General features: G+C 43.8%; 1 protein-coding gene and 1 long non-coding RNA gene across 2 annotated transcripts in view; one reads left to right on the top strand and one right to left on the bottom strand.

Moving 5' to 3' along the window:
- The window catches only part of TMEM167A (transmembrane protein 167A), a 21,306-nt gene extending 19,023 nt beyond the window's left edge, over window positions 1–2,283 (top strand). Inside the window, exon 4 of the mRNA XM_083817577.1 lies at window positions 1,041–2,283. Coding sequence (XP_083673703.1) covers window positions 1,041–1,111 — 71 coding nt within the window. The 3' untranslated portion in view covers window positions 1,112–2,283. The remainder of the gene's footprint in view (window positions 1–1,040) is intronic.
- The window catches only part of LOC310889701, a 48,078-nt gene continuing 21,461 nt past the window's right edge, over window positions 1,123–27,739 (bottom strand). Inside the window, exon 4 of the long non-coding RNA XR_014576717.1 lies at window positions 1,123–15,428. This is a non-coding gene — a long non-coding RNA (uncharacterized lncRNA). The remainder of the gene's footprint in view (window positions 15,429–27,739) is intronic.

Here is a 27,739-nt window from a genome sequence, read left to right on the forward strand (position 1 = left end):
GAGGAAAGTCAATGGATTCGTGAAGAGGGATGCCTAAGCAGAAGGGCAAAAACTACAGGCTGTTTGAATGGAGGAAGTATCCCTGTAAATCATTAGCAGTCTCATATTACTGATGTTCCCATGACAATGTTACGGTTCCCTACCTAAGATTTTGTGTGTTTGTTTTTCCATACCATGTTTGGTGAGCCAGAGATGTTTGTAACATTTTGTTATGGATGAAAATAGGTAAAAACAGATCTCTTTTGATTGCATTTGCCACCAAACATAAGTCTGCCAATTGGACAAACTTAACTTTTGTCAATGGTCTGCCATGCAAAGCTATAACACTAATTTGAAAGTATCAACAGTAGGGGTCTTTGTACACCTTGTGCAGTCTGTTGACCATTTTTATTACTAACCTGAAAATCTGTGGACCAGATCCTCTCCATATGCTAGCAATGTTATGTCTCCCTAGGAAAGAAAAAAGACAAGCATCTGGCCATGTCTGCTGCTGTGAGTTCCCCAGCCAGTTCGCTGGCTCCTACATGATACTACATGTAGAATATGCATGCTGCATACGCAGCCATCATGGCCAGACAGCATCGAGTTAGACCTCTTCTCAGCTGACGTGGAGTAGCCTTTGAGCAGTGTTAGCTCTTAGAACTGAGAACAAAGCCAGGAAAAGATCCGGTGTCTTGGTTAGCTTTCTGGTGCCTGCCTCTTGACTCTCTGGCACTAAGGGATAGCAATGACATACTGTATTTTTTCTTTAATGTTTTCCCAGAAATGGCATCTCAGAAAAGATGGTTACTAATAAGACAGAAGTCCTTGCCAATTCTTTCCTTATATGGGGCAATATACCCTGTCCTACAACTTAGTTTTCCCACTCCCATGCATTTTCTTCCCCAGTGCACAACTGTATTTGTAACAGCATTTCTCCAGCTAGAAGTGTTCAGTGTTACTTTGCACATGCAATGTGATAATTGCAGTGTTAGGCTAGGAGCCGCCTAGATCTATTTAGTTATGCCTGGATTGTTTTGTTTTGTCCTCCCCACCCCAAGGTGAACGGAAGAGCCCATATGTAGCTGTGTGCTGTGTGGTGATGGCCTTCAGCATCCTCTTTGTACAGTAGCAACTGGAGAGTGTCTCCTGTGCCCTACTACCAAACAGCAAAGCATGGAAGAACTTCTGGCAGGAAAACTTTGGGAAGTGTCGTCTACTCTCCTCATCTATGTTGGATATCTTGTCTCTTTGTGGACAACCCTCTTCCTCCAAATGGACCATCATGTACAGTATTAGTGATCATAATGTAACTAACTCCAGTATAAGTACATTCTAATGTCACATCAGTACTGACACTGCTGATGTAACTGTTAAAAAGGTGTCTGTTGTGTATCTGAGTTCCACGGGAGTATATTTTACACCATGCAGTTGAATAGACTTTTAATGTTTGTGTTTGATAGACCTATTAAAAGAAATTTAAAAAATTACATATCTAGCAATAGCAATAAGACCACTCTTACAAGAATGAAGAACATTACAGGATATGTTTACAGAAGTATTTTTGGTTCTTACTGTCTGAACAAATCCTATGATGTTGTGATAGGTATATTCACATGCTTAAAGCACGACCTCTTGTTTAAGTTACATTCAACTTTTATTTTGTAAACTTGAAATTTCTCAAATAATCTATCAATATTTTTATTGGCAAGATGAAATATATATAAAGGCAGGGATTGGGATCATTATTGTAGTGATGTCAGACTATCTCTTGAGGATGCACATACGTGGGATTTGACAACCTTGACTACTCTGTGAAATATATGTATTCATCTTTAGAAATCTAACTCTCAGATAAATCATTCTCCATTTTTTCAAAATTGTGTCAAAAAGATTCTAGTGGCTCGTACTGTTTTTGATGCATTTAATAGAAGGTTGTTAAATTAGCTGAGTGAATGGTTAGCTTCTCAGAAGTCTGCAGGTACAGAAGTTGCATGTCCCAATGTTCTAAAGGTTAAAGAAAACAACTAAATTAGATTACACTTATTATTATGTTATCTTTATTAAAAAAATAGGTTATCTTTATAAATACCTGCCATTAGTGTTTGTTCTATAATTTTTCAAACTTTTACTGATTTAGTAACTTATTTTAATAGTGCCTAACAGGTGTGTTTATACCAGACAGCTACATGACTTCATATTGACTGCGTTTGAGAGAGTTGTCTGTCAGCAGTACTTTTTTTTGTTCTAAAAATGTGCGTGATCAGAACGAGCTTAGCTGGCAATAAAACACACTGAAAGGTACCTGTTGTCATTTTTGCTTGAAAAACTTGTTTCATAGATCTAAATCACCCTGCACTTAGAAAAGATTGTTAGTTAGCTTTGGAATTATCCCATGTATACCTGCATAATCTAAATCACCATCACAAGTAATCTGTTATACAAAACTGATTTCTAATCTGCAGACAGGGAAAATAGCTTTCTCCATTTTGCACCACATAAATAAGACTGTAAACCATGCAGGTTCAGAAGAGTACAGAGCTGTATGGTGATGACCACAGTGTGCCCAGATACAAGCTTTAAGCTGAGCAGGAGATCTGGGAGAGATCCCAAGTCTGGTCCTGTACCTTTAAATGTGGATACTTTTCAAAATGTAGCATCAAAGCAAACCAATTGTGGGTTTCAGAGGTGTCATTCCTACAGCTGGGGGGAGGGAAACTGCTAAGGAGACTTGGATTTTGAATGTCAGGTGTATGCATGTTCAAAATATGTAAAGAATCATCCGATAACTTTATATATTAAGCAATTATATTCTAGTTTTTAACATTTATTGGACTTTATCATAACTAATGTTGTTTGTAGATACACATCTCCAATGCATCTAAAGCTGTCCTAGTTGTCAGATTAATTCTTAGTAATCTCTGTGTTTATCTGTGACTAGGAGTACCAGTGAAATGACCCAAGAATTTTTTTTTAAGCCTAGAGAATCCAAAAACCATTGACAAGAAGGCATTGTATTACAAAGGCCTTTCCTGTTCACAGCATTTTATGGTTGAAGAAGTTCAAGCAAACAGGCCTCTTCCTACTTATCACATGTAATTCAATCCTTAAAATTATTTCTTTACAACAACTTTTCATTTTGTCCTAAATACAGATATTTAGTGGATGCGTCTTTGATTTTTTTTTTTTCTGCTTATCCTTTTGTGACTTTTAAAGGATATTCACGGCTTTCTAGCTGCAGAGTTGCTCAACACTACTTACTACTTTAGCGGCTAAGTAAAGAACACATTTCTCAGAACCTGCTGGCAATACACAAGTTCAGAAGCGGGTTGTGTGCAAGCTTTAGAAATGATCATAGCCAGAGATAAGCGTTGTGTATGATGGGTCTGCTCAACACTTGCCTCTAGTAAAAGCATCCAAAACCAGGATCTTTAAGCTCTGACAAATGTCAGTTGTTCTGAAATGACTGCTTTAGGCAGGTGTTTGCCTCAGGGTAAGTTCTTTGTATTTCAGAGTTTTGGCTTTGCAGAGAATGATACCTCATCTCTTACTGTCTTAAGATACGAAGAAAATAATGTTTTCCCGTGTTAGAATCTTAAAGCTGGTTTATTTTCTCAGCTCTTTTTCTCATGCAAATTACTGACATTTGATGAAGACACAGGGCTCCCCAGTGTAAGAGGTACGTGGAGCTACTGGAGCGAGCCCAGCAGAGGGCTACTAAGATGATGAGAGGACTGAAGCAGCTGTCATACGAGGAGAGGCTGAGAGAGCTGGGCCTGTTTAGTTTGGAGAAGAGGAGGCTGAGAGGGGATCTCATCAATGCGTGTAAATATCTGAAGAGAGGGTGTCAAGAGAATGGGACCATATTCTTCAGTGGTGCCCAGTGACAGGATGAGAGTCAACAGGCACAAACCGAAGCACAGGAGGTTCTCGCTGAATGTGAGGGGGCACTTCTTTACTGTGAGGGTGACAGAGAACTGGGACAGGTTGCACAGAGAGGTTGTGAAGTCTCTTACCTGGAGATATTTAAAACCTGCCTGGATCCGATCCTGTGCCGTGTGTTTTAGGTGACCGTGCTGGGCAGGGGGTTACACCAGATGACCTCCAGAGGTCTCTTCCAGCCTCAGCCATTCTGTGATTCTGTGTGATTCCGTGTAACTCTTGTGAGAAGGAAGAGGAGAGCATAACATTGCACACACAATAAAACTTTACAAGTCATCCTTAAACTTTGATTCTGAAATGTGTCATTTTCAAAGTGCAGTAAATGGGGTCCAGTGGAGCTCTATCACAAGAGTCGTCAGTGAAAATAGTGTTTTCCTGAACTCAGTCTTTGCTCTGATTCCTAGACCAAGTGGAGAACGAAGTGAAGTACTTACCCAAGTGCTGTAGGTGCTAATGTCGACTAGAATAACAGATTACACACACTGTAGCATTTTACATTATCTTGAAATAGCAGGTAATGGCTATTAAAGGTAGTGAGAAGACAGGAACAGGAACTCCTGGATGAGGTGCAGGAGTTTAGAGCCCCAGTGGGTCTATGGAGACCTTATCCTATTTAGAGGTGCTGGAAGGTGGACAAGGGAACATATGTAATAGTGATTAAATATGACTTAAGCTATAGTTGTGCCTACTGGTCTAGAAAAGTACTTCCACACTGGGACCTCATCATTATATCTAAAAATCACGGGCAGTGGCTCTGTCAGCAAGGTTCCCCATCTCTACATGTTGCACGCTCTTGTTGAAAGGTGAGGGTGGTTTAGGCTGTGGTTTTAAATGCAGCTCAGGAGAGGAATCCCAATTGTTTTTCTCCAGGAATGAGCAAAGAGACTAGATAGGTAGCTGGAGCATCCTGCTTGTAACAGTGGGGTAACGAAGTGGGTAATGAGGAAGGTGCAGGCAGGAAATGTGAGGGAAGATGGCTGCAGCAGAAGATACCTGCACACTCCTGGAAAACAGGTAGGTCCCAGAACAAGTCGTTTTGCCACATATAGAGCACTTTCAGAAACTACTAAATCGGCATTCAGTTGGGTGAAAAGGGTAAGATGCTGCAGTAAAATTATGTATTTTCCTTCTATGAGTGGCTGAAGTTATGAAGCTAAGGACAGCATTTTGCTGGCAACTTAACATTTTCTACCCCTGCATTTAATGTTAACAAGCAGAATGCAGGAACATAAAAGGCACTTTCCATTAAGACAGCAAGCACTAGATCAAGATTATACAACTTGAAAAACACAAAGTCTTTGTTCAAAGAATTGAACCAGCAGAAGGAATCTGCATGGATTCTACATCCTGTGTTTGGCACATGATGGGGGCTTTTGCTATGCAGCATTTTGCATTTGTGATTGAAACTCACACAGGCATACCTGAGCCATCTTGTGTTCTCACATAATTACAGGCAAGAGTGGGAGTCCGTCTGCAAACCATTCCCTTCTCAGGCACCAGCTCTGAACTGAGCTGTGTGCTGCCACAGCTGTATTGTTATTTCTTAAGGTATACAAAGCTAGAATTTACTAAAATGGCACACATTTGCAACTTTGAACAGAATGTGGCAGTCTATGTGCTGTGCACATCCAAATTTACTGCTTAACGATGCGAGTAATAAGGAATTCATGTGGTAAAACCTGAAACGTGGTGTGTTGTTCTTTGAATAGCCAAAACATTTTATGTCATTGCATGTACTCACTATGCATTAATGGTATACTAACTTCCATCCGTGACTGCACTCTAAATGACCTCAAATTCAAAGCAGGGATTTAGGACGACTAACTTGAAAAGCAGCAACAGCCATATTGGGAAATGAGTAAAGCATGAGTAAGAAATGGGATCACCGTAAGGCTCCGATGTTCTGGAGGGACTGATAAGCAAATGGGCAGGCATAGGTACTGGAGGAGGAAACAAAAAATAGAATCCAAGGGATGACTGGAAGATTTCATGTGCTCGGAACAATGTTATTGTTCTGCAATGCCCTTTCTACCTCACTAACCGCAGCCAGTGAGCAATGGAAACACGCTGTCGCCAAGAGGTGAAGTTGCAGTGCAGTAGAGGAAACAATTATTCTTTTAGTGCACTGAGGCTTTTGTTCTTTCAATTCATTCACCAGCTGAAACAATTTGTGTTGCCTGTGCAGACAATGTACCATTCACAAATGAAACAACCTGCAATCATTCTCTACAACCACCAGAAGCAAAGCCAAGCATGAAACACCGTTTTGCAGTGGACCATTAATTAGAAATACAGCAAGGATTACTGTCCATTTCAGTAGTGTGACTGGTGTTTCCCCTCTGCTGAATCCCCCAAAACGTGCCTGGTTCTCTGATTACTGCTTGAAATTAAAGACACCCCTTGCAATTCTTCCCAGTGTCTCAAAAGGAGATCAAAAACAACAGCACAGACACCAAACCTCCATTTCCATCCTACTGACACTAAGGGGAGAGCCCAGCAGCTAATGCTTAGAACAGCTCCCTGTGATCTTGTCATTCCTTCCCCCCTTCTCCCTTTCACATCTTAACTACTCCATGGGAAAAGAAAAACAGCATTTCCTGATAGTTTAAAATGCTAATCTTGGGGAAATATATGTATATATATATAATAATAAAAACAGAATCCAGGGAACTGTGAGTTAAACCTGCTTGTTGCACTCATGCAGCAATTTTAGATTATGTAGTCAAAACATCCCTAGTTAAAGGTTTTTCAGCCTGTTTTTTCCTGCATTTTCTCTTGTTTTACTTCAACATAATTGTTCATTCTCGTCACAGTTGATGAGCATTAGGTTCCACATGTATTTGATGACACTTGACTAGCTGAAAAGTAGTTTTCCTTCAGCTTCTGTAATGCAATATAATCAGCATGATGGACGCTGAAGATACACCTAGGCGTTGTAAAAAGTCTTGAAAATATAGCCTATATAGTTGGTTGCTTGACTACAGTTCTTATATTTTATAAATAATACTTTTATTCATGATATCCCAAGGTTATAAGAAAGGCAGAATGTGTGGAGAAATATACTCATTCTGCAAGACCAGCTGGCAGCTAGAAAAAGAAAAACGCTTGTGAAGGCAGAATCTTTTTCAGGTCTGAAGTGAGAAATCTCACACAAAGAAATAATCCGTACCAAGCTTTCAGTCACCTTTACTGTTTCAAACTGAAAGGGCTTATGTGCCCAAAGGCATACCTATTTTTTTTTTTCAGTTGATCAATAACAGACAAGACATAATGTCTCTCCAGAAATTTTTTTTTTTCAAAATTCATAGCCTGTTCTTTGGTGTGTTGATCACAGGTAGTCCTTAGCAAGTAACCCCTCACTTTGTCATGCACCATTCTGTTTGACTATTGCACAAGCAGAGCCTAAGCTCCTCTTATGAAACAGAAAGTCACACTGAGCTTTCACTCAAGGGAGTTCAGAAATAAAACAACTTTGACAGTACAGCGCACCCATTGCTTCCTACTTCACAGGAACCACTGACTTTAGGGAGATTATCAAGTGCTTCATTAACCTAAGTCAGAGAAACCTTCCACAAGGCTATGAACTCACATAATTCCCACCAGTACTGGAGGGAAACACCAACATTTTCTCAAGGATCTGAATATAAACATTTCCAGTCACACAGATATTTCTGCTATCTCCTGGTATGTCAATACACGAGATAAAATTAATTAATGGGTTGCTCTGTCAAATGCAAAACTTTCTGTGAGAGCCTCATCGCATCACTTCATTTCCGTTACTTGAAAGGGCCACTTGGAAGCTCCACCACGAAGAGAGAGGCTCTTCTCTCCAACTCAGCTGAGTGGGAAGCGGTCAGCATGCGTCTCCAGCACAGCTGTAGGCATATCCAGTGACACGGTCATTTCAGTAAATTGCTATATTTGTGTAGACCAGTTCATTTGTAGACTAATTCACCAATTTGCATTGGCCTAATTCAAACTCCATGGCATGACACCGATCTCTTTTTCAACACGACATAAATGCATATAATCCAAACATGGTGCACCGGAACCCTTGACATCTTCTGCATCCTCTACATCATCTATTTACATCACATATAAACTAATCAGGGGAGTCTATCATGTACCAGATGATACCATCATACCATATGAGAGCATTTACTTTTTACAAATTCTGTTATTAAAATATACAGCATTTTCCCCTAAATAAAGACAATGAGATTTTAAAAGGGTAAAATTATATATGATTTAATTTGTTCTGTAAAAAAGACTTCTTTTAAAACACAGAATAATTGTTGTTTTAAAGCAAAGTCGAGTCAGGTCAAAATATAAAAGTACCCCTTTCAATTCTAAAGTCTTCACAGCTGGTCATTCCCACATGTAAAAACTTAAATAACCTTTCAGGGCTGTAGTAGGCCTAAAGAAAAGTCCAACAAAATGATAGATGTATTTGGACATAAATGTCACACCCAGTGGAATTAAAAGGAAATAAATAGTAATTTTACAGCGTTGGCAAGCTGCTTTTTTGACTATAGAGCACCACCAGCATATTTTACATGTGTATCACAGTCATGAATAAGCCAAACAAGACACACATACTCACAAACCAGTTTTGATTTCCTATTAAACATTTTTTTTTCCTTCCCCCACCCTTTTCAAGCAATAAAGGAGGCCAAGTGACACACAGATCTTCATTTCTTTGGAACAAACATTAGCTCCTAATTCTCATGATTGATTCTCACAAACTGGTAACACTTCAGAAGAGAGAAAAAAAAAATCCCTTCATACTAATAAACCATTTTTGACATTTGACATTGGAATTGTTTGTTATTTACTAGAGACATAAAATCTTGATATCAAAGATGGCATTTAAAATTATCATCATCGCTAACAATGTGCCTGGGGCTACAGGCCTTCAACTGATTTCCTCATTAAGGAAAGTTTAAGAGCTTGCAGTGTTCAGCCTATTCCATCACTTCCCTGCACAGAATGTGAATCTGCCTGCCAAGGAACAACTTTTAACATCAATTTGATAGCTTAATCATATCCTTCCTTAAGAGTCCATAGGCATGGAAAAGATTTTGGTGTCTGGATTCATGGCGACTTCTGGAAAGTAAGAGAAATGGACCTACCTAGACTTCTGCAAAGAATTTGACACAATCCACCATTATATCCTTGTCTCATAGTTGGAGAGACATAGGTAAGCAATTGGCTGGATGGTCACACTCAAAGAGTTGTGGTTAACAACTCAATGTCCAGGTGATCAGTGACCAGCAGTGTTCGTCAGGGGTCAGTATTGGTACCGGTGCTGTTTGACATCTTTGTCAGTGACATGGGCAGTGGGACCGAGTGCACCCTCAGCAAGTTTGCCGATGACACTGAGCTGTGTGGTGCGGCCAACACGCTGGAGGGAAGGGATGCCATCCAGAGGGACCTGGGCAGGCCTGAGAGGTGGGCCTGTGCAAACCTCATGGAGTTCAACAAGGCCAAGTGCAAGGTCCTGCACCTGGGCTGGGGCAATCCCAAGGCCTAAAGGACCAGGGGGTGTTGGTTGAAGAGAAGCTCAACATGAGCCGTCAATATGTGCTTGCAGCCCAGAAAGCCAACCATACCTTGGGCTGCACTAAAAGCAGTGTTGCCAGCAGGGTGAGGGAGGGGATTGTCCCCCTCTGCTCTGCTCTTGTGAGACCCCACCTGGAGCCCTGCGCTCAGCTCTGGGGCCCCCAGCACAAGAAGGGCAGGGGTCTGATAGGGTGAGTCCAGAGGAGGGTCACGAGGATCATCAAGGGTCTGGAGCACCTCTCCTATGGAGCCAGGCTGAGGGGGTTGGGGTTGTTCTGCCTGGATAAGAGAAGGCCCCGGGGAGACGTCACAGCAGCCTGCCAGTGCCTAAAGGGGACTGCAGGAAAGCAGGGGAGGGACTCTGTGTCAGGGGGTGTGGTGATAGGACAAGGGGTAATGGTTTTAAACTAAAAAAGGGTAAGTTAAGATTAGTTATTAGGAAAAAATTCTTCACTCTGTGGGTGGTGAGGCACTGGAATAAGTTTTTCAGAGAAGCTGTGGATGCCCCATCCCTGGAGGTGTTCAAGGCCAGGCTGGATGGGGCCTTGGGCAACCTGGTCTGGTGGGAGGTGTCCCAGGGGGTTGGAACTAGATGGTCTTTAAGGTCCCTTCCAACCCAAACAATTCCGTGATTCTGTGACCTTTTCTCTTCACAAGGGAGAACAAATCCTCTGAAACAGCTGCTTCAGGTCATATCCTGGTCTGTTGGCTTGACCACACCACCGTCCTTCTCATATCTCCACAGATTTTCACTTTGGTTTTACAGCCTTTTAAACTCTTTCCTTCTCCACTGGCACACTGAAATTTCTTCTTTCTCACTTGCTCCGGTACCAAAGTAGTACCAGGTTGGAGTACACACTTCTCCTAAACAGCTTTCTCCTCTTGTATGCAGCTTTCTGTGAATGTAAAGTAGCTTACATTGGTCTATAAGACAGCATCCTTTTCTTCATTTGAAATCCATCCATAAATAACTACTGCAATTGCATCCACAAAACACCAGTTAACGAATTCATAATGGCTTGACAGAACCTAGTCACTGTTTACAGAAGACAGAGGAAAGTGTGCAGTAATTGGAAACAACTGATGTACAACACTTTGCATTTGGTTGATACCAAATACTACATAGTCATGCCAGATTATGCATACATAAGCCATAAAAGCTGTGTTAACCAGTGTATGCATCCTGGGGCTGGTTATGGTGTAATAGTCTCCATTAAAAAAAAAAAAAAAAAGTTAAGAAACAAACTGATGCTCCAGCCTTGTGTCTAGAGGGCATTATTGGACAACTCAGCTAGTAAGCCCCAGACCCTAGGAGAACCTAATCAGAGAGAGATTTACCCACCCACACCAAGCTCATCAGCCCAGCTCTGCCAAGGAAGAGTGCCTACCCTCTAAGAGCAGAAAGACAAAATCTGTCTAAAAAGGGAAGACCCAACCAGTTTAATTTCCTTCGTTGTTCCCTCCCAGCTGTCCTGTATTTTTCACCCTCACTTTTATCTGGTTGATGTTAAGATGGTCACGCTACTACAGTTTCTTCCTAGCACAACCCAGTGCAACATAAGAGAGCAAGGCATTTCTTGCTTTTCCATTCTTTTCCCTTTTGTACAGTGAGTTGATGATCTTGCTGGCTTGCAGACTTGATAGAATGATTCAATATGTGGCCACAAGCATCATAATGGGGGCTATTCCCTAAACTCATTCGGACTACTCACCTCACGTTTGGAAAATATGTTTTAAAGGCAAAACAGTTCAGAAACCACAAAAGTGCTCCCTATGACAAGTTTATTATATTTATTTAGTATGCCTCTGTGAGGGGCTCTGAATTGTGCATATACAAACAGACCTCATCACTCCTTGTCATAATAAAGTACAATATAATACACAGAGAAGTGCTCCAATGCTGTGACCTGAGGGCAGGAATGGAAGCTTGGTCCTCTTCAATTCCATTACCAAATAATTCACTATTCTTGGGGAGTCATTTATCAACTCCTTGCTGAGCCAGCAGATTGTGTCCTAGCAAGCCCAATGCCCCCACCTGCCTTTTACCAGTCTCAGGGTTCAGATTCCAGGTGGAGAAGTGAGCAAGCAAAGAGCCTTTTAAGACCAGTTTTTGCACCATCATAAGCAATATGCGACCATACAGTTTATATGTCTACTGCAGCCCATGTCCTGCAAACATTGACCTCGCTATTTTTTTGGTTAGGCTCTGGACCTCCTTAACGTTAGCATTTTCCCCTGCAATTCTTCCCCAGGCAGATGTCTGTGCTCAATTAGAGACTGACACACTAGTTTCAAAACCATCCCATTGATTTGAGATGAGCAGTGTGAAACATGTAGCGCTCACAGAGAAGGGGCAGGGATGGAGGAAAAGAAAATACCTACCAAAAATCGATGTAAGGAACAGATCTAAGAACAAGCAGGAAAAAACAAGGAGCATGGACTAGATCACCCTTTTGTGATACTTCAGTCATCCAATAAATTTCATCATCTGCCTGGGAGCTACCCAGCTTTATGGTGAGCACTGCAAAGTGTCTTGCCACCGGCTCTGCATGGCCAGGGTTAGAGGAGTCCCCAGAGAGGAGGTGAGCTGCCCAATGCAGAGGCAAATGAAGAACCTAGGTCTTCTTCTGTCTAGGTAAACAGAAACAGTTGCCTTTCACCTATGTCCTGCCACAATCAGGGCAGTAACTCCAGATTACTTACAGAGAGATCTTATATGAGTAGCAAGCACTGCTTTTTGCTACTCAGTGTGTGTAACCTGGAGCCACTATTTCCGAATACTTTCATCATTATGCAAGATAGGTATAACTCCCACTGTTTATAGTTAAACATGAAGTCAACCAACACTTTCCAAAAAATCTATGTTTGAAAGTGGCTTTGGTGAATGTGTGAATGAGCAGTCTACTGTCACCCAGCACAGAAAGATAAATTTTGATTTATATGTAGAAAGCTATCTCTGTTCTCTTAGGCCATAACACATTCATTATACATCTTCCAACTTGCTCAATAAATGCAGCAAGGTCCTGTCCCTTCTTAACGCAAAATCACTCCTAGAACAGTTACACTGTCAAAGCTGAAAGATGTTTGGGACCTCTCAGAGCACATCTGTGTCAACATCACCCACTTGAGCCAGGTAGCAGAGCAACGTTTGGTCCGCCAGGACTGCAGAAGCCACCTGAGGCCCAGGGGTCGGACAAGGTTAAGTGGACTCTGGTCAGACAGCATTAAACTGGCACAGATATATAGCAGCAAGCTCCAGAGCTTAGCAGCAGCCGTGTCTGAACTTTCCTTTTATCCCTCTAAATCCAGCTCTAGAAGCTACATTACAGCATTTGATCCTTAGGAATGACTGAAGGGTTTCTTTTGCCATGCCTCCTAATACAATATTTAATTTTTTTTATTTTTTTTTTTTAAACTTGCAATCTCAAGGATTTTGAAATTAGAATAATTGAGTGTAAAATACTCCTGGTTGTAGATACCATTCTGTGGATAGGGAAACTGTCACAGAAACAATTAAAGGCCTTGTTAAAGTAAACCGGTCAAGTTATCACCAGAGATATTTTGTACAGTGATTCCACCCTTAGTTAAAAACACTAAGGCATCTTCTAGGGGTCTGGAAACAAAACAAAACAAAGAAACAAATAACAGAGAAACAGAACAACAACAACAAAAAAAAATCATCAAGTTATGCATGAACTTAAGTCTGTCTGGGAGGTTTTCTGTGATGATCTGCTGAGTTCCCTTCCAGTATTCAGTGCATAGAGATAAACACAAGATCCTGCCTACCCTTTTGTTGCAGTTTCTCTGCACTTGACCCATTTTATTTTCATCTTTCTGGTGGCACAAAATGAGGCAGAATGGTGTCAAAAATAAAAAGAAGTGCTCCACATCCCTGCATTGCAAATTCAAGGTTATCCATTTCCCCATTTTCTGCCCACTAGGTTTGAGGTAGTGCCCCCAGCAGACAGGCTGACAGGGTTATGATCAAAACGGAGTACATTCTGGCGGTCCTGGTGCAAAATGGCAGTAGGGTGCTTAGCCGGCAGACAGCAGCCCTTATGCTTCCTTTATTTATTTTCAACACCTGCAGGTCTCACCCTGGGGCAAGAAGCAGGGAACCTGGAAGGCTGTTGCATTACAGCATCCTCATTGTCTGTGTCCTCTCACGCCTGCAGGCATGGTGGAACAACTCAGCTATCAGCAAACAAAGTTTTAGACCATTTTTAGAGGAGGACTTAGACCTGCTCTCATATAACAATGTGAGAATACACTGTGTTTTATAGGGAGTAGCATTTGGCATTAAGCATGCAAAAAAAGACCTAGCAGCTCAGAACAGGAAAGAAATACATTACCCAGTTCATTTTCCAGGACAGACAAGACCATTGATAGACCATTAATTAGCACCAAGTAATATGAAGACTGTTCTCTAAGTTACATTTTCATATGTGGAGAGAGAGGGGTATATTTGCTGAAGGAGAGGGATCTGCTCAAAAGCCTTCTAGCCGAGCACTAACTGATTTAAACTCAGCACTTCAGTACTCTATCATTTTAAAAAAATAACTCAAAGCAGGATAGCTTTAAGAAGACATTTTATAACATGATCACAGATTATAAAAATAATTGTCACATACTATGTTATTCTGCTGTTCTGCTGCTGCAACTCTTGGCCATTTCCATGTTCAAAGCTGTTATTCAGTATTGCACACCCACCTGGAGCAAACTTGCTTGGGATGTCTAAATCAGCTTTGCTTTCAAAAATGTTCTATTCTAACAGTGTGTTGTTTTCAATGCTTGGGATAAAAATGTAAGTTACCAGGTCTACAACTAAAAATAAGACACTTATTAAGTTTTTATCTCCAAAAAGGCAGTACTGCTCCCTATTTCGAAATAAAATACACGAAAACATTTGTTTTGAAGGAAATAGAAAACTTTTCTATTCTCTCTAAGCATAAAGAATGATACTTCTCATCCAACATTCATGTCTACAAAATTTACAATTCACAAATGCATCACATGTTACCGGATGATAGGGAATGACTAGAAGTATATCCAATTGTATACTATCCCTCTTCCAAAAGTGCTAACTAATCTTAGCTGTCCTTGTGATTTACAACAATACTAATGGAAGCAGTTTAGCAACATGCTTTGGCAAGCACGTGCGTGTGGACTAGGGAGAGAGTTGCATCTTACACAGGAGGAAAAGTGTGCATCTACCGAAGGCATGAGGAAGCATGTAAATCTGAAACACACACAAGTAGAATTAAAACACTCTGGTCCCTGGGTTTTCCTTTGTGTTTGCATTTTAAGAGTTTCTGGATACACACGAGTGAGTATATTGTACTGAGGATAGATCTGACAACTGTCAATTCCTAAAATACATTGTTAACAGGGCAATTCCTAAAATATATTGTCAATAGGACCCAAACAGGACCAAAATGTTTTTCATATCTAAGGTCACTTCTTCAACTGATACAAAATTGTTCCACCATAATTCAAGTCAAAGGTACAAATACAGCCTCATGAATCCATTTAGAACAGTGCCCTGTTTTGTGATAATAATGGTTTTTATACTTATACCTGGAAGTCCCCCACCTCCTCCAGTTTCATTTTCACATGTAACACTTCTTTTTCCTCAGATCTTAGATTATCACCAGTATATTCTTAGAGGATAACTTGAATAACACTATTCCTGCTAACTCTAATAGACATAGCATCTCACCTGAAATTGGCACAGCTGCTAGGTTATTTGCTCCATATTTTCCTCCTTTTCTGACAGAAAACTAACAATAATCGAGGCCTACTGGATAGATATTCCACATTGCTGCTTTGCTAACTCTAACACTGTAGAAAGAATACTGGTTTTGTTTTCTCAGGACTTAGTTTTCTTTGACCATTGTTTCTTGCTCTTTTGTCTTCTACTTGGTGGGCTCCTTTCCACAAGCAGCCTGCAAGAGAGAGTCAAGGAAAACTGTGAGGCCACGAGGGAAATCAAATGGTGTAATTACAAATGACACGAACAGTAAATGAAAGTCTTTCCCTCCTCAGGCTCTTTACATTTCAAAAGGCTCGGGTGACTGAAATGCTAGGATTAATTAAATGTAACACCAGTGAATTCTGCACAAGTTAAGTAGATCTCTCTCTCTCTCTCTCTCTCTCTTTCTCTCCCTCTTCTTAACTGTAAGGAAATTAAAGAGACCAGAAATGGGAGAACATTCCTCTTTCCTGTTACATCTGGTTGACAAAGGGTACATTTTTCTAGGCAAGCGTGAAAATGGAGATGAAAGAGGACATTTCTACTAAAAGCAAGACTTGATTATGATTAGGTAGGGAGTAGAGAATAAACCAAGTCAGGAAAGCTGATGCCAACCTGCACAAATGTTATGTCTAATTGTCAAAATTTAATCAAATAGGAGAAAAATACATGGCTGCTTGTCTCTAATCAGGGTCTGCGGTAGTTAGCAGATGAGAGAAGACCACACAATAATGCTCAGCTGGCTAGAACAACCAGTTTCTCTTTCACTGTGGGTGAACTTGTGAACCACAACCCCTTCCTTGCCAGTGCACAGGACAGAAGAAATCCTCGTTGATGTACAGCAGCAGTGAGCAGGTAAGACAGCTGAACTTAAGATGATATGCCACTGTCCCAGACAAAAATCTCATTTCTTGTTGATCTCTGCTCTTAAACGTCATCTTGAGAAAGCGCATGAGTCTCTTTGGTTTGCCAGCCCCAGGCTCTTTCCAAATAGCAAGTTGGCTACCACATTGTGCATAACTGGGACAAAAAGACAGATCTGCTCTTCATACAAAAGTCAGCTGGCCTTTGTTTACCAAATGTTCTTTTGTTACTCGAAGCTTTCATCACTTGCACTGGAATAATGAAGGACACGCAAACTACAGCATAACCTTACCAATCTATTCTCAAGAAGTGCTCAAATGTCAAGCCCCCAGCTGTCTCTCAGAGAAATGCATGCAGAGAGGGATATGAATTATCATTTTAGAGATGCTGTGGAGACGCCTAAATTCTAACATTTTAAAATCAAAACATCTGTTAAAAATGTGGCAAAAGAATCAGATCTACAGGCGGGTTTGTAATTCCAAGTGACCGTGATAAGGCTATTTGAACAATGCCCTGTCTGATGTTTAGGTTTTAATTTTGTCAGGAACAGATGGTAGCTGTGCCAAATCACTGTTGCAAGATAAAATGAAAAAATTATGTCAAGGAACATCTTATGTTGTATCATATTTGCTCATAATGCAAATTTATCTGGAGATCTGGGCAGATTAAACAACTTTAGTAATAAGAGCACATACAGATTTCCAAAGTACTCAGGTCCTCAATCATCATGGCTTCATTGGTTAAAACCCAGCACACACTGCTCTTTGGATTAAATATCACTGTAAACTGAGCCAGATAAATTAGAACTCTTCATCAAACTACAACAGACCCCACTAGGAAAAGGACCCTGCCTTGCAACAGGGTTCCTCAGCAGTATAGAAGTGCAGTGGCATAGTGGCATAACTCATCTGTAACTGATATACATATATGTATTTATTTATTTATTATATATATGTGTATGTATATATATGTGTGTGTTCTCCAAGGGCCAATGCAGGCAATAAGCTTGAATAATGTTTCTTTCCTGGATTAGTCATGTATATATAGGATCTAGTATCTCTGGGATGGTAGAGAACTATGTCAGCCACACATGCCACTGCCATACAAACTTAATTCTTGCTATAGGAGGAAGATAATTAGCTTTTGTGCTCCAAGCTTCTATTCAAATCCAAAGAACAGACTTCAGAAAGAGGACTCTGAAATGTTGTTCTTCTCTTTCTCAGTGATTACTCTATGGCATAGAGTGACTGTGTCCAGGACAAGGCATGCACTTTCACAGAATCACAGCATCGTCTAGGTTGGAAGAGACCTCCAAGATCACCCAGTCCAACCTCTGACCTAACACTAACAGGTCCTCCACTAAACCATATCACTAAGCTCAACATCTAAACGTCTGTTAAAGACCTCCAGGGATGGTGACTCAACCACTTCCCTGGGCAGCCCATTCCAATACCTAACAACCCTTTCAGTAAAGAAGTTCTTCCTAACATCCAACCTAAACCTCCCCTGGTGCAACTTTAGCCCATTCCCCCTCGTCCTGTCACCAGGCACGTGGGAGAATAGACCAACCCCCACCTCACTACAGCCTCCTTTAAGGTACCTGTAGAGGGCGATAAGGTCACCCCTGAGCCTCCTCTTCTCCAGGCTGAACAGTCCCAGCTCCCTCAGCCGCTCCTCCTAAGACTTGTTCTCCAGACCCCTCACCATCCTCTGTCACCCTTCTCTGGACTCACTCAAGCACCTCGACGTCCTTCTTGTAGCAAGGGGCCCAAAACTGAACACAGTACTCGAGGTGCGGCCTCACCAGAGCCGAGTACAGGGGGACAATCACTTCCCTAGCCCTGCTGGCCACACTGCTTCTTATACAGGCCAGGATGCTGTTGGCCTTCTTGGCCACCTGAGCACACTGCTGGCTCATATTCAGCCAGCTATCAACCAATACTCCCAGGTCCTTCTCTGCCAGGCAGCTTTCTAAACACTCATCTCCCAGCCTGTAGCTCTGCTTGGGGTTGTTGTGCCCCAGGTGCAGGACCCGGCACTTGGCCTTGTTGAACTTCATACAGCTGACCTCAGCCCATCGGTCCAGCCTATCCAGATCCTCCTGCAGAGCCTTCCTACCCTTGAGCAGATCGACACACGCACTTAACTTGGTGTGGTCTGCAAACTTACTGAGGGTGCACTCAATCCCCTTATCCAGATCATCGATAAAGGTATTGAAGAGGACTGGCCCCAGTACTGAGCCCTGGGGGACTCCACTAGTGACTGGCCTCCAACTGGATCTGACTCAATTCACCACAACTCTTTGGGCCCGGCCATCCAGCCAGTTTTTAACCCAACGAAGTGTACACCAGTCCAAGCCATGAGCAGCCAGTTTCTCGAGGAGAATGTTGTGGGAAACGGTGTCAAAAGCCTTACTGAAATCAAGGTAGACCACATCCACAGCCTTTCCCTCATCCACTAAGTGTGTCACTTTGTCATATAAGGAGATCAGGTTCGTCAAGCAGGACCTGCCCTTCATAAACCCATGCTGACTGGGCCTGATCACCTGGTTGCCCTGTAAGTGCCACGTGATGACACTCAAGATAATCTGCTCCATGAGCTTCCCTGGCACTGAGGTCAAACTAACAGGCCTATAGTTCCCCGGGTCTACCCTCCGACCCTTCTTGTAGATGTGCATCACATTTGCTAGCTGCCAGTCAACTGGGACCTCCCCTGATAGCCAGGACTGCCGATAAATGGTGGAAAGCGGCTTGGCCAGCTCCTCCGCCAGTTCGCTCAGTACCCTCAGGTGGATCTCATCCAGCCCCATCGACTTGCGTACATCCAAGTGCTGTAGCAGGTTGCCAACCATTTCCTCGTGGATAGTGAGGGCCGCATCCTGCTCCCCATCCCCTTCCACCAGCTCAGGGTACTGGGTATCCAGAGAACAACTGGTTTTGCCGCTAAAGACTGAGGCAAAAAAGGCATTAAGCACCTCAGCTTTTTCCTTATCCCTTGTAACTAAGTTTCCCCCCCGCATCCAGTAAAGGATGAAGATTCTCCTTAGTCCTCCTTTTGGTGTAGATGTATTTGTAAAAACATTTTTTGTTATCTTTAACAGCAGTAGTCAGACTGAGTTCCAGATGAGCTTTGGCCCTTCTAATTTTGTCCCTGCACAGCCTCACAACAGCCTTATAGTCCTTGTGAGTGGCCCGCCCTCTTTTCCAAAGATTATAAACCCTCTTTTTTCTCCTAAGCTCGAGCCACAACTCTCTGTTCAGCCAGGCTGGTCTTCTTCCGCGCCGGCTCGTCTTTGGGCACATGGGAACAGACCGCTCCTGAGCCATTAAGATTTCCTTCTTGAAGAGTGCCCAGCCTTCCTGGACTCCTCTGCCCTTCAGAACCACCTCAGATTCACAGATTCACAGATTTCTCTAGGTTGGAAGAGACCTCAAGATCATCGAGTCCAACCTCCGACCTAACACTAAGTACTCCACTAAACCATATCCCTAAGCTCTACATCTAAACGTCTTTTAAAGACCTCCAGGGATGGTGACTCCACCACCTCCCTGGGCAGCCCGTTCCAATGCTTAATAACCCTTTCGGTAAAGAAGTACTTCCTAACATCCAACCTAAAACTCCCCTGTCGCAACTTTAGCCCATTCCCCCTCGTCCTGTCACTAGGCACGTGGGAGAATAGACCAACCCCCACCTCTCTACAGCCTCCTTTCAGGTAACTGTAGAGAGCGATGAGGTCGCCCCTGAGCCTCCTCTTCTCCAGGCTGAACAAGCCCAGCTCCCTCAGCCGCTCCTCGTAAGACTTGTTCTCCAGACCCCTCACCAGCTTGGTCTCCCTTCTCTGGACTCGCTCGAGCACGTCCATGTCCTTCCTGTAGCGAGGGGCCCAAAACTGAACACAGTACTCGAGGTGCGGCCTCACCAGAGCCGAGTACAGGGGCACAATCACTTCCCTCGACCTGCTGGCCACACTGCTTCTTATACAGGCCAGGATGCTGTTGGCCTTCTTGGCCACCTGAGCACACTGCTGGCTCATATTCAGCCGACTATCCACCAATACTCCCAGGTCCTTCTCGGCCAGGCAGCTTTCCAGCCACTCATCTCCCAGCCTGTAGCTCTGCTTGGGGTTGTTGCAGCCCAGGTGCAGGACCCGGCACTTGGCCTTGTTGAACTTCATGCAGTTGACCTCAGCCCATCGCTCCAGCCTATCCAGATCCTCCTGCAGAGCCTTCCTGCCCTCGAGCAGATCGACACACGCACTTAGCTTGGTGTCGTCTGCAAACTTACTGAGGGTGCACTGGACGCCCTCATCCAGATCATCAATAAAGATATTAAAGAGGACCGGCCCCAGTACCGAGCCCTGGGGGACTCCACTAGTGACCGGCCTCCAACCAGATTTGACTCCATTCACCACAACTCTCTGGGCCCGGCCATCCAGCCAGTTTCTAACCCAGCGAAGCGTACGCCAGTCCAAGCCCCGAGCAGCCAGTTTCTCGAGGAGAATGTTGTGGGGAACGGTGTCAAAAGCCTTACTGAGGTCAAGGTAGACCACGTCCACAGCCTTTCCCTCATCCACCAAGCGCGTCACTTGGTCATAGAAGGAGATCAGGTTCGTCAAGCAAGACCTGCCTTTCATAAACCCATGCTGACTGGGCCTGATCGCCTGCTTGCCCTGCAAGTGCCGCGTGATGACCCTCAAGATAATCTGCTCCATGAGCTTCCCCGGCACTGAGGTCAAACTGACAGGCCTATAGTTCCCCGGGTCTGCCCTCCGGCCCTTCTTATAGATGGGCGTCACATTGGCTAGCCGCCAGTCAACCGGGACCTCCCCCGATAGCCAGGACTGCCGATAAATGATGGAAAGCGGCTCGGCCAGCTCCTCCGCCAGTTCGCTCAGTACCCTTGGGTGGATCCCATCCGGCCCCATCGACTTGCGTACATCCAAGCTCCGTAGCAGGTCGCCAACCATTTCCTCATGGATAGCGAAGGCCACATCCTGCTCCCCATCCCCTTCCACCAGCTCAGGGCACTGGGTGTCCGGAGAACAACCGGTATTGCCGCTAAAGACTGAGGCAAAGGCGGCATTAAGCACCTCAGCCTTTTCCTCATCCTTAGTAACTAGGTTTCCCCTCGCATCCAGTAAAGGATGGAGATTCTCCCTAGTCCTCCGTTTCGCGTTGATGTATTTGTAAAAGGATTTTTTGTTGTCTTTAACGGCAGTAGCCAGATTGAGCTCCAGATGAGCTTTGGCCTTTCTAATTTTCTCCCTGCACAGCCTCGCTACATCCTTGTAGTCCTCCTCAGTGGCCCGCCCTTTTTTCCAAAGATTATAAACCCTCTTTTTTCTGCTAAGCTCCAGCCGCAACTCTCTGTTGAGCCAGGCCGGTCTTCTTCCACACCGGCTCATCTTTGGGCACGTGGGGACGGACCGCTCCTGTGCCATCACGATTTCCTTCTTGAGGAGCGCCCAGCCTTCCTGGACTCCTCTGCCCTTCAGAACCGCCTCCCAAGGGACTCGGCCAACCAGCGTCCTGAGCAGCTCGAAGTCAGCCCTCCGGAAGTCCAAGACAGCAGTTTTACTGGTCCCCTTCCTGGCCTCGCCAAGAATAGAGAACTCTACCATTTCGTGGTCACCCTGCCCCAGACAGCTTCCGACCACCACATCTCCCACCAGTCCTTCTCTGTTTGTGAAGAGAAGGTCTAGCGGGGCACCACCCCTGGTAGGTTCACTGACCAGCTGCGTCAGGAAGCTATCTCCCACGCTCTCCAGAAACCTCCTAGACTGCTTTCTCTGTGCCGTGTTGTGTTTCCAGGATATGTCCGGGAAGTTGAAGTCCCCCACGAGGACAAGCGCCGACGATTTTGCAACTTCTGTCAGTTGCCTATAAAACTCCTCATCCGTCTCCTCATCCTGGTTCGGCGGTCTATAGCAGACCCCCACCAGGATGCTAGCCTTGCCGGCCTTCCCACGGATCCTAACCCACAGGGATTCAACCTTATCATTCCCAGCCTGGAGTTCCACAACATCGAAAGATTCTCTAATGTAGAGAGCCACGCCACCACCCCTTCTGTGCTGCCTGTCCCTCCTGAAGAGCCGATAGCCAGGCATTGCAGCACTCCAGTCGTGGGAGCGGTCCCACCACGTCTCCGTGATGGCAACCAAGTCGTAGCCTGCCTGCTGCACAATGGCTTCCAGCTCCTCCTGTTTGTTACCCATGCTGCGTGCATTAGTGTAGATGCACTTCAGCTGGGCCATCGCCTTCTTCCCCGGCCTAGCCATTGTTTCCCCCGGCACAGCTCCAACAAGCCTTGTTTGAGCCCCGTCCCCCTTCTTACCTAGTTTAAAGCTCTCTCTATGAGCCCCGCCAGCTCCTGGCCTAGGATCCGTTTTCCCCTTGGAGATAGAGACCCATCTGGGGCCATCAGGCCGGGTGCCGAGTAAAGCTCCCCATGGTGAAAAAACCCAAAATTTCTATGCTGGCACCAGCCTCTGAGCCACCTATTAACCACATGAGCTTTCCGTGTTCTCTCCGTGCCTCTCCCTTCCCCCGTAGGGATAGACGAAAACACCACCTGCACTCCCGCTCCCTCCACCAATCGTCCCAGCCCCCTATAGTCCTGTTTGATGGCCCTGAGGCTTCTCTTTTCAACATCATCGCTGCCAGCCTGGACTATCAAAAGCGGGTAATAGTCAGAGGGGCGAACCAGGTTTGGAAGCTTCCTGGTAACGTCTCTGACCCTGGCCCCAGGGAGGCAGCAGACTTCCCTATGTGTGGGGTCAGGCCGACAAATAGGGCCCTCCGTTCCCCTGAGGAGGGAGTCGCCCACAACAATCACCCTTCTTTCTTTCTTGGTGGAGGCAGTCCTGAGGCGTGGAGTCAACTTCCTCACCTCAGGCATCCTCCCGGGTAGGCTTCCTACCTCATCCTCACCCACGGGTCTCTCGAGCCCCAGGGCCTCAAACCTATTGTTCAAGGGCACCTGAGAAGGCGGTGCCGGAAGGGGAGGGCATCTCCTGCGAGGTCGAGCAAGGGACTCTGCCAACCAGTGTCCTGAACAGCTCAAAGTCAGCCCTCCGGAAATCCAAGACAGCAGTTTTACTGGTCCCCTTCCTGGCTTCACCAAGAATAGAGAATTCTACCATTTCGTGGTCACTCTGCCCAAGACAGCTCCCGACCACCACATCTCCTATCAGTCTGTCACTGTTTGTGAACAGAAGGTCTAGCGGGGCACCTCCCCTGGTAGGCTCTCTAACCAGCTGCGTCAGGAAGCTATCTTCCATGCTCTCCAGAAACCTCCTAGACTGCTTTCTCTGGGCTATGTTGTGCTTCCAGGATATGTCTGGGAAGTTGAAGTCCCCCACGAGAACAAGCGCTGATGATTTTGCAACTTCTGCCAGCTGCCTGTAGAACTCCTCATCCGTCTCCTCATCCTGGTTCGGCAGTCTATAACAGACCCCCAGCAGGATGCTTGCCTTGTTGGCCTTCCCTCTGATCCTAAACCATAGGGACTCAACCTTATCAGTCCCAGCCTCAAGTTCCACAACATCAAAACACTCTCTAACATAGAGAGCCACACCACCACCTCTTCTGTGCTGTCTGTCCCTTCTGAAGAGCCTATAGCCAGACATTGCAGCACTCCAGTCATAAGAGTGGTCCCACCATGTTTCCGTGATGGCAACCAAGTCATAGCCTGCCTGCTGCACGATGGCTTCCAGTTCCTCTTGTTTGTTACCCATGCTGTGTGCATTAGTGTAGATGCACTTCAGTCGGGCCATTGCCTTCTCCCCTAGCCTTGCCATTGTTCCCCCTGGCACAGCTCCAACAAGCCTTATGTCAGCCCCTTCCCCCTTCTTACCTAGTTTAAAGCCCTCTCAACGAGCCCTGCCAGCTCCTGGGCTAGGATCTGTTTTCCCCTTAGAGATAGGGACCCATCTGCGGCCATCAGGCCGGGTGCCGAGTAAAGCGCCTCATGGTCAAAAAAAACAAAATTTCTGTGTTGGCACCAGCCTCTGAGCCACATGTTAATCAGGTGGGCTTTCCGTGTCCACTCTGTACCCCTCTGTGCTACTGTAGGGATGGACGAAAACACCACCTGTACTCCCGCCCCATCCACTAACCGTCCCAGTCCCCTAAAGTCCCATTTGATAGCCTTCAGGCTTCTCTCTTCAATATTACCACTGCCAGCCTGGACTATCAAAAGAGGATAGTAATCAGAGGGGCGAACCAGGTTGGGAAGCTTTCTGGCAACATCCCTGACCCTGGCCCCAGGGAGGCAGCAGACTTCCCTATGGGTAGGGTCAGGCCGACAAATAGGGCCCTCTGTCCCCCTGAGAAGGGAGTCGCCTACAACAATTACCCTTCCGTCTTTCTTGGTGGAGGCAGTCTTGAGGCATGGAGTCGACCTCCTCGCCCCAGATATCCTCCTGGGTAGACTTTCTACCTCATCTTCACCCACCAGTCTCTCAAGCTCTAGGGCCTCAAACCTTTTTAGCAGCTCAAACTTTGTAGCAGTTGAAACCACACAAGGTGTCTGCAGCCAGAACAGGTTCTGATGAAACACCAGTTATGATCATAGCTGACAGGAGCTTGACTTCTTTCTCTTCCCCACAGAAAAAGTTGTATATCAGAAGTGGATTTTGTTCCAAAATAGAACTACACACTGGAAAAAAAATAAAAAATAATAATAATAATAAAATACTTTTTTATAACAGAACAATCTGAAACGTTCTAAGCAGCTGAAGAGCCAGACAAGGCCAGAGACCTGGCAGTCATGGATGGAGAGTGAGCAATCATGGAGAAGTCTTACAGTCAATGTTACAAGCAGGAAAAGAGAATTTTAGTGGAAAAGTCACTTATGTCTCAGTGAGTAAACGGTCAGAAAAAATAAGCCTACTATAATTAAACCTTAATTTCACCTTGATTGATCAAGGTAAAGTGCCTTGAGGACATGCAAGTGATGAAAAACAAGTTCCAACTCATAATCAGAAGGATAGCAGCAGAAGGAAAGCATGGTGTTGTGTGCTGGATCTTGGTATGTAATGCACCCTAATAAGATTTTCAAAATACAAGTGTTTGAGGAACCCCAAGAAGCCTGTTTGAAACTCATTTTTCTTATATGCTAATGCCTGAAGTCAGGGGACTGGTGGAAAATTGAGGTCAGTTTTTTCACCCCAGCTAAAATTTACATACCTATGTTTCAGAAGGAAAACAACAGGAACAAAAATGATAGCTAAAATGCCAGGTTTTTGTGAACTGCAAATATCTGAGCACAAATTTGCACTGATTTATACTGCTGACTCTTGCTCATAAATACTCCTGACTTGAAAGACTCTTCATGTAAGAATGCCTAACAACTCCCCCTTCCTCTCTGCAAAACAAAACTGGCAGGAAATTCCAGCTTCCCAAGAAGTCAAGCTCCTGAAATGAAAGCTACCATTCAGAAGAAGCTGTATGAGGAAACCAAGGTGAGGTTTGGTAACTAAGCAATATCTGCACCCTAAAACCTTTCTGATATATCGTGGTCAAATTTTAACCTAGGATAATGGAAATTCACAACTACATTTATGATATATTACATTAAAACTAAACATATAAAAGCTTTTGGTGAGAAATTGTGGTTTGATTCCGATTTTATACTGGATTCTATGGTACCATAACTCTAGCAGAGGCATTTTTGATGCAGGGAGTAAGACAGGGATAACACTGTGTTTGAAAAAAAAAAAAAAGAAAAAATCCAGCATTTTTTTTTCCTTTTTTAAGGCCTGACTTACATGAGATAAGGTATATATTGCAGTGATTTATGAACAGCCACACAACAAACACTGGAAAGAAAGCCCTTGAGTAACAAACCTGCAGGTAATCCTGAACCCTACAATTCCGCTTTTTACAGTCTGTTCAACTACCAGTACTTCCCCAGCCATTTTTGTAATAGTAGGCTATTTGAATTCTTTTCCTACAGCAAACACTATTCCAAGTGATAGGCACTGTAAAGCATTCTTCTGGAGAATAAATCTTTTAAAACACTCTTGAAGATACAAAGCTTGAATGGGTCCATAAATGAACTGCTAGCTGGGGAGAAGTCTAAGAAGTTTTCAGGTCTTTCTAAGTTAAAGTAGAAAAGCATGTGCTGCCACCCTTATGACTTATGATCAGAGATTTCAGTATCCTAAACTCTTTCAGTTTTACTCTGCAGAGGATTTTTCCCAAAAGAATGTAAGTCTATGACAGTGGTAATGCCAGATGACAAAGGTATCAGCCTCATATAATGGCACTACAAATGCATTCATGGTGTGGCTAAACCCTTATTCACATGCTCATCTTCACTTTTATTCTTAACTAGCTGGATCGTTACATATACCCACTCTTGTTTATTCACCATGTTTAGTTTTTCAACCCATTCAACTCTAAAATAACAAACAATAGTTTGTGTGTTTATTTTTTCCCATATACTTTCTGAAAGTATAATCTACCTCAGCTTTTTGCTGCCTCTGTCTATCCAACTTTTAGAGTACTTCCCATGCTGCTCCAAAAATAAATTGATGAAAATATAGAGAGTAATATATCAAATGTAAACAAAGATGGATATTCTTGGCTTTCTCATCAATAACACAGCTTTCTTGGTCATGTATTGAGTGGCTAGTAATTAATGATAAGGTGTTAATGGAAAAAAATAGCATTAAGCTCCTTACTGAATGTTTTCAAAGAAACAGATAACATTTTTTGACATCTTGTCAGACAAAAGGATCTCAGCAATGTGCATTATTTTTATACTCTTCTTGTCAACTGCACCACTGTTGTGAGATGGGGTTGAGGAAAGGCTTTCCTAAGTCAAAATATAGACTTTTAAGTAAAACTGTCAAGGCTAAAAATTGCTTTCTGAGGATGATTTACTCCATTAAGTCAGGCACACATTAACTCATGCTACCATAGTTAATTGCATGACTTTTTTCCCTTAAAAATACTAATCAAATTTAAATTTCTTAAAATGACTAAAAGCAAATCATGCTTTGTCATGATTCACCTTATTAGTATGAACAAATTTAAATAGGATTTAAAAAGAAAGTCAAATATCCCAGACATTTCATAAAAGAAAATCAAAATGCATTCATGAAAGGGGAAATTGCTTTTCTAGTTTTCAGAAAAAGTCCTAAAGGAGATTTGGCTGAATTTTATCTGGACTTTTGGAAACCCTTTCACATGACCTATCATAAGAGTCTAGTGATAAGAACTGTGTAGGCACAAAGTGAAAGGCAAAGCACAGCTACAGGACAGGACTTCCCTGCAAGATGGAGAAACAAGAGCATCTGAGGCCGTAAGTGATAAGCACAGTCCCTGAGAGCTTTGTTCTGGAAGAGTCAGGCAGAAGATAAAATAAAGAGATTTACCTAGTTAAGTCTAGTGATGTCTGCAAATGATTTCAGAATGCCCTCATGCATGTGCAGTAACAGGCGTGCTGAGATGCATTATCTGAACTACAAGCAAACCTCACTGATAAGTTTCAAGACACAGGTCAGAGATCAATTCTCTCCAGATCTTCCTTGCTCCATATAGGAAATACCTCCACAGCACTAGTCCTTTACTTATTCCTGAGCTCTAAAAAGGTACCAGGACTGAACGTGAGCATGCACACCATGCACAAAAG

Source organism: Anser anser (assembly GCF_964211835.1).
Source record: "Anser anser genome assembly, chromosome: Z".
In the NCBI taxonomy this organism is placed as follows: domain Eukaryota; kingdom Metazoa; phylum Chordata; class Aves; order Anseriformes; family Anatidae; genus Anser; species Anser anser.